The 10,254-nt window shown below is 50.7% G+C and overlaps 1 protein-coding gene across 1 annotated transcript; it reads right to left on the bottom strand.

Annotated features, from left to right (window-relative positions):
* Positions 1-5,252: 5,252 nt before the first annotated feature.
* On the bottom strand, positions 5,253-9,700 carry LOC308148501 (uncharacterized protein; the record flags this gene model as incomplete). The annotated part of the gene is given in 6 exon segments (XM_080521966.1): positions 5,253-5,297; positions 7,251-7,349; positions 8,814-8,918; positions 8,951-9,125; positions 9,127-9,365; positions 9,368-9,700. Coding segments are annotated over 6 exon segments (996 nt in total), but the record flags the coding sequence as incomplete, so codon positions are not given.
* Positions 9,701-10,254: the final 554 nt, after the last annotated feature.

The raw sequence follows: 10,254 nt of genomic DNA, 5'->3' as shown, positions 1-10,254 counted from the left end.
AGGAAGACGGAGGTTAACGACGCTCCTGCGGTGATTGAGGCCCCGACACACGCCGTCTGATTCCACACGCCTTTTCAGTCGCACGTCTGCTCATTCGTGGCGCCGCCGCAGATTCTGACGCCGCCTCGTCCGACCACACAGTTTATTATCGGTTAGTGTTTATCGTGACGCCTCGTTCATGCAGCGTTTTCAAAGCGAACGGTGGAAACGGGGGTGAACAGAAGAAGCTTCCTGAAGTCTCTCAGACTCTTCTAGAACTGTGACACTTATCAGAAATAAAAACGCAAACGATGCACGTCCACCTGAAACGTGACTTCCTGTTTGCTTCCTGCTGATTGGCTGAGAGGTTCAGTCTGAGGCAGACCGCCGTCACTTATTTTGTTGTTTCTGCACTTTTCCCTCCATTTTTGTTTTGATCTCCACATTCAAACTGTTTCATGCTTTCATCTTCATGACTGTTGGTGACTAATATTTTGCACTGCTCTGTTATTTTATTTTATTCTATTTTCTTGTGTATATACTTGTTTATTCATGTACGTCGGCACCAGGGTCGACGGCAAAGTAAGAATTTCACTACACTGTGAAATCTGCTTTTACTGTTGAGATGACAAATAAAACACCTTGAACCCTTGAAACCTTGAAAACGGTGTAGTTACCCTGCCAGGCCACCAGTTGGCAGCACTGGTCGTGACGCTCTGCGGGAGAAGAAAGAGCACGTTCCCATGGCGACACAGCGTTTCCGGCGATTCCCATCGCGGTTGCCATGGAAACGGAGTTTTTCCTCTTGTTGCCTAAAACGGACAACAACAAAAAAAGCCGCATCAGCATTTTCCAACAGTTCATCACCGTGAAACTTTATTCGACTATTTTGTGCCGTTTGAATTCGTTCCACAGGAGCGACGTCACCTTCACCTCGTTGTCGCAGACTTCTGTCGCCGTGACGACGCTTTGGTTTCCCGCCAAATCCGTCCGCGGATCCTCAACGCCGCCGCCGCCGCTCTGAACTCATCCAAGACCGACGAGGCCGAACTCTTCCGGCGGGACGAGCGTTGGCAGGCGGGAGGCGAGGTGGAGCACGATCTCCGTCCCTCAACCCGGCTCGCCGCGTCGGCCCGCGCCTCCCAGCGACAGCCAGGCTGCGGCGGCGTTCCGGCGGCGGCGTGGCGGGAATCCAGACGAGGCTCGGGAACCTGCGGGACTCGTCGGGCGGAACACTGACGGAGGACGACGAGATTCTCGAGGCACTGAATCCCACACTTTGGAAGGAAAACGCCGGCCGTTGTTCAGTTTTTCCCAATAAATGATGTTTATTCGTCAACAGTGGGCTTTACATGGGGGGGGGGGGGGGGGGGGGGGCAGCAGGAACCATGCAGTCAAGCTGTTAGTACCGGTAAGGAGATTCCACGTCACGGGACAGGACAGAGAGAAAGAACACAAACGACAAGCATCCGTCCGTCTGCAGGGTCACACGTTCTGTACACAAGCTCAACCTTGCCTCTCGCTTCGCCTCGGCGCCGCCTTGCAGGCTGATTGTTGGTGGACCTCGGGGGGGGGGGGGGTGGGGGGGGGAGCCGTGTGTTTCACTGGGCGACAAAAGGGTCGGAGGAGTAACAGTAGAGCAAGGCACACATTTCTATTTGAAAGATTTTTCGAAACCCTACATTGTCCTACACACACACACACACACACACACTGAGCCCAAACCCTGCTAACCGCCGTCGACTACAAAGTAAAAAAACAACAATACAAATGAAACGTCAACAATACGGCGTTCGGTCGTCACGTACGTACAAACAGGAGAACCGACACAACAGACGGCCCGTCGTCCGTCACCAGAACCCCCCGACGCAACACCGCCTCGGCTCTCGCCCACTTTGGTCGTGTTGCATAGATTAAAGTCGCTCCTGTGGTGGTTTTCTCTCTCTCTCTCTCTCTCTCTCTCTCTCTCTCTTTCCTCTCTCTCTCTCTCCCCTCTCTCTCTCTCTCCTCTCTCCCCTCTCTCTCTCTCTCCTCTCTCTCTCCCCTCTCTCTCTCTCTCCTCTCTCTCTCCCCTCTCTCTCTCTCTCCTCTCTCCCCTCTCTCTCTCTCCTCCTCTCTCTCTCTCTCTCTCTCTCTCTCTCTCTCAGAGTTGAAGCTGTGCGTCGTTTCAAGGATGCAGCAGGTGAAGAGAAGCGTGTTGGATTTATGAGTCTCCGCGCGTCAACCTACCGAACGCCGGCCTGCCAGTGTGTGTGTGTGTGTGTGTGTGTGTGTGTGTGTGTGTGTGTGTGTGTGTGTGTGGGCGTGTCCCCCGGGGTTCGTCGTCATGGCGATCTCGCGGCAGATCGGAGCGGCTCTGCGGTTAAAAAAAAAAAAAAGGTCGGGGAGCTCTAACCCGACAAACCGACGGTTCTACCGAACGTTCTACCAAGTGGCTTTAAAAAAGCACGATTCTACCTCGAGACTCTTGTTTTGATTTTGCAGCTGCAGGATTCGGCCTCGACGTGATTCTGCGGCTCGTCCCGTCACGTTGACGACCGAGAACGTTTCCTCAGACCTCCGTTTCTCGGCTCCCCGCCAGTTCTTAGCGTTTCTAAGTTCCAGGCGTGGCGAACATCCTGAGAGGGAAGTGACACGTCGTGGAGAACGTGGAGAATGTGGAGAACGTGGCCTCGGAGGAGACGAACCACCGCGAGTCAAAGTCTGACGGCCTTTCAACCCGTCGTTCCGTCGCCGCGGAATTGTCTCTAGCAACTTCACTTTCCTGTTAAAGTCCCAGTGAAATGAAGGTTCCACCTCCAGAACCCTCTGGTGTCTCTTCTAGAACGTTTTCCTGCTAACTGGCTGAAGGTCAAATGTTAAAACACGACAATCTGAGAGAAAATAGCCGATAAACGTTGCTATTTCCTCTGCTGGGCGGAGCTTCTGACAATAACAGAGTGACATCACGAGTTGTGCACACGCCCAAGTTGTGTTTACATTATGGAGGATCAGAGTTTTGACCACGAAGAGGCTGAATTGAACCAGATTTCATCATCATGGTCATTTCAAACCCAGTGATTGATGAAGAAGACACAGAAGGTGGTTCTGCCATCGGTGACCCCGTCTGGAACATGTTTGAGGAAGCAGAAGACGCTTCGTCTCCATTCGTCCTCGTCTCCTCGCCTCAGCAGCCGCCACTTTTCACCTTTGAGTCCTGACTTTTGGCAGAACGACCCGGCTTCCTGGATCCAACACGTCCAAGAGCTAGAAGACTGAATCACTGAAGACGAGTCCAGGTGTTACTGGATCGTCTACTAGCCGCCCCAGCTAGTGGCTCCCGCTAGCGGCTAGCTGCTAGCCACCTGAGCTAGCGGCTCCCGCTAGCCCTCTTCCTTCTCTCCTCTCTGGTCTCTTCCAGGCTCAATCTTTCATCAAGGCTCATAAAACGCCGACTATAACTTCAAAACACTGTAAAAACTTGATATTTAAGAGGAAACAAGCCGATATAAACACAACAGATGGAGATCTGCACAACTCGTGACGTCACACATAGGCTCCGCCCACGAAGAAGAAGGATTCCTCCGACTTCCTCGGCTGGAGATTCAAAATTCAAATAACTTTGTTATGCGACAACAGTGGAGGGGCAGAGTCGGAGGAACCTTACAAGTAGAACCACAACTAAAGTAGTGTTTTACGTTTCACTGGGACTTTAAAAAGCTGAAAATGAAGTCTCGAGTGAAAACTGGAGCTGCGCTCCACGGCGCCGCCCTCTAGTGGCCAACCGGGACGTCAGACGCGTCCGCGAGTTCATGGTCGTGGTTAAAAGCAAGACTGACGATGTTTATCGGGACGTGACGGTGAATAAAAACTTTCTGAGTCGTATTTTCAACAAACCTCTTTTTGGCGAATCGATTTTGACGAGTCGTCGTTTGACCGACACCACCTTGAACCGTTTCTGACGAGTCGTGTTTTAAGCCAAGCGTTTACCTTCAACTATTCTTGGCTAGCCGCTCGGTTCCGATATTATTTATGACCCAACATTTTGGACACGTCCGTTTTTGGCGAATCATCTACGACCGGCGAGTCGTTTTGTTTTTTCACGAATTGATTTCCACGAGTCGTCGTTTCATCTCCGCTATCAGATGAGTCTTTTTTTTTTTACTTTCACCATTTCTGACGAGTCACGTTTTAAGCTAACCGTTTACCATCAACTATTTTTGGCGAGCCGGGACATTTTTTGGGGGCAAACTGATTTTTGACGAGTCGTCCTTTGATGTGCCACTTTTAATAAACTGTTATTAACAAACCATTTTTTTTCGTACCAACCGTTTCCATTCAGTGATTTTCTTTCTTTAAATCTTTACTGCCTATTTCTAGAGATTTGTTTTTTTGTCGAGTCGTTTCTTGAGAAAACATTTTGAGACTCGTTTGCAGGCATGAAATTCAAACCTGCTAGTTCTATTTTTTCTGATCAAATTTTAAGAAATATTACTTTAAAATAAAAAAACGTGTATTAGGCTTGTTGTGACGCATGTTAAACTAATATTTCAACCATTTTAATCCACTTCACCGGCTGATTGGTCCAAACTGCCTCCTTTACGTTTGATATGAGTTAAACTCACTTTAGTCGGGGAATGAATACATGAATACGTGAATACATGAATACATGAATACATGAATACGTCAGCCTCACATTTCTGTGAATCTAGAAAGCAAAAGCTCAGGATGAAATGATAAAACAAAACTCTATGAGAGATAAAGTCACGATAATAAAAAAAGGTTGAATATGAAGATCAAAGGGTTCACTTTTCATCCAGAATCTGTTTTTTTGGCCGATTTCTTCTTTCCTCCATCTTGTAAAAACAAACACACGTCGTCAACATCACCGGCGAATCGTTTCTCCCTGTAAAAGCGACGACGCAGTTTTACGTCGATTCACGCGTAAAAAACGAAAAAAACAAAAACAAAAAAACTCTGGTTTGGTATCATTTCCACGTCTTCCACTCTTCCTCTTCATCGGTTCGGTTTCTCATTCTGGCCTCAGGCGAACTGAAAAACCAAAACAAACTCCACTGTAACCCTGAAAAAAAAAAAAAAAAAAGACCCGAATCGTGTTGTTTTTTTTTTTTTTTTTGGTCGTCGTCACGGCGACGAGCTGATGAAGCCGAACTGTCGTCTGTCAGTCCGGAGTGTGAAGAGCAGCGACGGCGGGGGGGCCGGCGGGGGGGGGGGGGGTTCCTGTGGAGACGAGGCCTCGGGGGGGGGGGGGGGGGGGGCACCACCACCCCCCTCTACAGCTGGATCCTGGAGGTCCCGGCGGCCACCATGGGGGGTCTCTGCATGGACACACCAACAACTCCGTTTCAGCACAAAGACCAAAAAAAACCCAAAAACCCTGATATTTTACCTTCATTCCTCCTCATATCGGCTTTATATTTCACTTTTAGTCTTTTTTTTTTTTCAACCAAAACTTAATTAAAATCTAGTATTTCTTCACATTCAATCTTCCATCTGCTGTGTTATTTAATTATCAAATCTGGATTTTGCAACAAGTAATTGTGTAATTTTAATAATATGTTTCATCCCTTAAATTAAAAAAAAAATGGATATAATATAAAAGTTAAGGACACAATCGAACATTGGAAACATTAATATGGTTTGAGACAAAAAGCCTGAAAACCTTCATATCATGTATCATGCAGAGCAAAGTGATTGTTCCTTTATGAGGTTTAAAAAAAAAACAGTTTTAGAATCATCAAGCTCACATGTTAAATCCAGAAAAGCTGAATTTACATTCAGTTATTTTATATTTTTCTGCTTTTTCTGCTTCGGAGCGAGTGAAACATTCTGTTTAGTTTGTGGTCTGATATTGAATGAAACACACACACACACACACACACACACACACACACACACACACACACACACACACACACACACACACACTCGTCCCTGTGTGTTTTGCCGCAGACCTTCTGCTGTCTGGGTCACAGAGCACATCATGAGCCGCATTCACGATTGCTTTAATTGCACCTGTGTGTGTGTGTGTGTGTGTGTGTGTGTGTGTGTGTGTGTGTGTGTGTGTGTGTGTGTGTGTGTGTGTGTGTGTGTGTGTGTGTGTGTGTGTGAACAGGTGGGCCAGACTGGGCCACGCCATGGGGGTCAGGACCAGCTGTACGCATCACTGATATGGTGTGTGACTGTGTGTGCCCGTGTGCCCGTGTGTGTGTGTGTGTGTGTGTGGTGTGTGTGTGTGTGTGTGTGTGTGTGTGTGTGTGTGTGTGTGTGTGTGTGTCCTTTTGTTGTGGTTTTACATGCGTTGTGCTCACTGAGCTTGATTTTGCTCTTTCATTTCTTCGCATATGAGTGTGTACGTGGGTTTGTCCTTTGGTTTGTGTGTGTGTGTGTGTGTGTGTGTGTGTGTGTGTGTGTGTGTGTGTGTGTGTACGTGCAACATGTCTGTCTAACCTGCAGCTGTTGGGCTGTCAGAGCTTCTACCTGGACTCTTCTGCCCTGCCCTGAGGGGTGTGTGTGTGTGTGTGTGTGTGTGTGTGTGTGTGTGTGTATGTGTGTGTGTGTGTGTGTGTGTGTGTGTGTGTGTGTGTGTGTGTGTGTGTGTGTGTGTGTGTGTGTGTGTGTGTCTGCGATGTTTGTGTGTTTAGAGTACGGGGGCAGGAGGTTTTGCTTAGCCCTGGAGGCACCCATAGGGCGGTCACATCACTGTGTCTCACACACACACACACACACACACACACACACACACACACACACACACACACACACACACACACACACACACACACACACACGTTCATTGCTGGTTTTTGTTGATGTTCTAGAAGCTTCCAGTTTTAATTCGGTGCTAAAATATAAGACAAATTGAAGGAAATAAAGTTTAAATGAACAAAGATTTTTTTTTAAAGTCAGACTGTATTTAGCATTAGCATTAGCATTAGCCTGTAGCTACAGTAGCTGTGATTAGCACAAACAACCTTTGAAAAAACAACATAATTTTATCTTATTTGCTGCTTTCTGTGTTTTTAGCAACAAAACTTAGACTAACTGCTTAAGCATTAGCATTAGCATTAGCATTAGCATGCCCACTTAGCATACCGGGAGCTTTACCATTGTTCAGGCGCCTGTTAAATTCTTTACTAATTCACAAACTAATGAATGCAAGCAACTCATTTCACTCAATATCGGCACAATATCGGTAACTATTTTTACTCTCAGTAATCGTAAAAGTAACTTTTTAAAAGATGTAACTGAGGCGTGACGTTGTAACTCACCCTGACGGCTCCCGGCCTGGAGGTGGGCGGTCTCACTAGCGTCTGGCTCCGCCCCTGGGCGGGTCTGGACGGATGATTGACAGCTGACTTGGAGCTGACCTGAGAGAGAATCAGAGACGACTTAGTGACATTCTGGATTATTAATCTGACAGAAAAGGAGCAAACGAATAAAGAGTCAAATCCAGAGAATTAAAAAGTCTGAAAAAAGATACACATACAAAAAAAAATTATGAAAGTCAAAAAGATTTTCAAAATGACTATAAAGAATTGGACTTTTCAAAAAAAAATTGTTATATAAACATTTTCAAATAGAGAAAGATGAAGGTAAAATAATATTTACTTGCTACTAAATTTATTTTAAATACAAAATGGAAATTAAAAAAATATAAAATTCAGGATATTTGTTTAAAACAATGAAAATCCTCGTATCAATACAAACAACGATGGATGGGCGGATGAAGAAACGGAGGGATGGAGAGATGGAACTGAAGATTGGAGCTAAAAGTGCTGCTGCGTTAAAATAGTTCGTTAAAAGTTAGAACACAAACACGCTAATCCAGCGATGGAACGGAACGAGGGAGGAGGAAGAGGAGGAGGAAGAGGAGGAGGAGGAGGAGGAGGAGGAGGGAGGAAGAGGAGGAGGAAGAGGAGGAAGAGGAGGAAGAGGAGGAGGAGGAGGAGGAGGAAGAGGAGGAAGAGGAGGAGGAGGAGGAGGAAGAGGAGGAAGAGGAGGAAGAGGAAGAGGAGGAAGAGGAGGAAGAAGAAGCTGCTTGCTGATGAATCCTAATGAAACCTGGCTGCTCGTCATTATGCTGATGTTGTTCTGTGGACCTGAAAACTGAACGTCTGCAAATCCCTTCTTCCATTAACACCTGAGGGAGGGGGGGGGGGGGAGGGAGGGAGGGAGGGGGGGGGGAGGGAGGAGGAGGAGGAGAGAGGGGGGGGAGGAAGAGGGAAGGAGAGAGGGGGACGGAGGGAGGAAGAGAGGGAGGGGGGAGGGAGGGAGGGAGGGAGGGGGGAGGGAGGGGGGGAGGGAAGAGGGAAGGAGAGAGGGGGAGGGAGGGAGGAAGAGAGGGAGGGGGGAGGGAGGGGGGGAGGAGGGAGGAAGGAGAGAGGGGGAGGGAGGGAGGAAGAGAGGGAGGGGGGAGGGAGGTAGGGAGGGAGGGAGGGGGGAGGGAGGAGGAGAGAGGGGGAGGGAGGAGGAAGAGAGGGAGGGGGAGGGAGGGAGGGGGAGGGAGGGAGGGGGGGGAGGAGGTCTTTGAAAAAGTTTGAAATAAAGACTAAAAAGTTGAGGCGTTTGACCGGAGGGACAAATATTAAAGTCAAAATGAGTAAAAAAAAAATAATATTTCGATATTTAAATATTTATTAAAAAAGACAAAATGTTAAGAATTACGTCAACATTTGTAGATTTGAGCGTCCTGGTGTAACGTGTCCTCCTGACCTGTGGGGGCACCAGACCGTCTGGCTCAGACTAACTCCTGGACCAATATGGACCCTCTGGTTCAGACTAACTCCTGGACTGACTCTCCTCCACACGTCACTAATCCTCGCCACACTCACCTTCCTGGCCGCCGCTTCCTGCTGCGAGCCACTCCGTCCTCTCCTCCCCTTCACCCGCCGAGCATCTTCCTCCTCTTCCTCGCCTCTCCTCCTCCTCCCCCCCTCCTCCTCCTCCTCCTCCCCCCCCCCCCCTCCTCCCCCCCCTCCTCCCTATCAGCCGCTCTCATCGGCGAGCAGTTAATTTTGGGATTAATACGCGTGGCGGCGGCGGCGGCAGCCGGCTCTTTTGAGGGATTTGTAGCGGAGCCGCCGACACTTATCTTGGTCATTACGGCGTCCATATTGGATCCCGGCGCCTCAGTATCTGGCGGGCGGGGGGGCGGCGGGGGGGGCTATCGGGGCGACACGCGCCCGGGGATTAAGATAAGGAGGCCCCTCATTACCACTCCTCTCCTCCCGCGGCGAGCCGACACTCACCGCCGCATCACAGAGGAGGTACAGGTCGTCGCCCGAGGGGGGGGCGGGGCGGAGGAGGGGGAGGGGCGGAGGCGCTCGTCCAGCACGGACAGGTAGCCCGGCCCCTCCTCCGGGGGGGGGCGGCGGCGGGGGGGGCGGCGGCGGCGAGGCGCCATGCTGTAGCAGAGCGGCGGGCCGAGGTACACCTCCTCCGTACACGCCGGGAACAGCGTCTCCTCGTCACGGATGTCCGGGCTGGGCGGGGCGGAGGAGGGGGGGTGGGGGGGAGGGCTGCGGAGGCCCCGGGTGGGCGAGGAGCAGGAGGAGGAGGAGCAGGAGGAGGACGGGACGGCGTAGGGACCCGGGGTGGAGCTCTTCTCCTCGGAGCACTGAGACACTTCACCACAGTCGCTGTCGTGAGACGACAGAGACAAGTAGGAGTAGAAATCTCCTTTACGGAGGAGGAGGGGGCGGTGGGAGTGCTCCAACACCTGGGGGGGGGGGGGGAGGAGGAGGAGGGGGGGGACAGAGGAGGAGGAGGGGGAGGAGGAGGGGGAGGGGGGGAGGAGGAGGAGGAGGAGGAGGGGGAGGATGAAGAGGAGGAGGAGGTGAGAGGAGGGGGGAGGAGGAAGAGGGGGGAGGAGGAGGAAGGGGAGGAGGAGGAGGGGGAGGAGGAGGAGGAAGGAGGAGGGGGAGGAGGAGGAGGAGGAGGAGGAGGAGGAGGAGGAGGAGGGGGAGGATGAAGAGGAGGAGGAGGTGAGAGGAGGGGGGGGAGGAGGAGGAAGAGGGGGGGAGGAGGAGGAGGGAGGAGAGGGGGAGGAGGGGGTGAGAGGAGGAGGAGGGGAGGGGGGAGGAGGAGGAGGGGGGAGGAGGAGGAGGAGGAGGAGGAGGAGAGAGGAGGAGGAAGAGGAGGAGGGAGGAGGAGGGGGAGGAGGGGGTGAGAGGAGGAGGAGGGGGAGGGGGGGAGGAGGAGGAGGAGGAGGAGGAGGAGGAGGAGAAGGAAGATGAGGAGGGACAAAAAAAAGGAGGAGGAGAAAAAAAGACG

This window comes from Blennius ocellaris (genome assembly GCF_963422515.1).
Source record: "Blennius ocellaris genome assembly, contig: SCAFFOLD_412, whole genome shotgun sequence".
In the NCBI taxonomy this organism is placed as follows: Eukaryota; Metazoa; Chordata; class Actinopteri; order Blenniiformes; family Blenniidae; genus Blennius; species Blennius ocellaris.
Note: the sequence above shows the minus strand (reverse complement) of the source record. Positions and strands in the feature narration are given on the sequence as shown.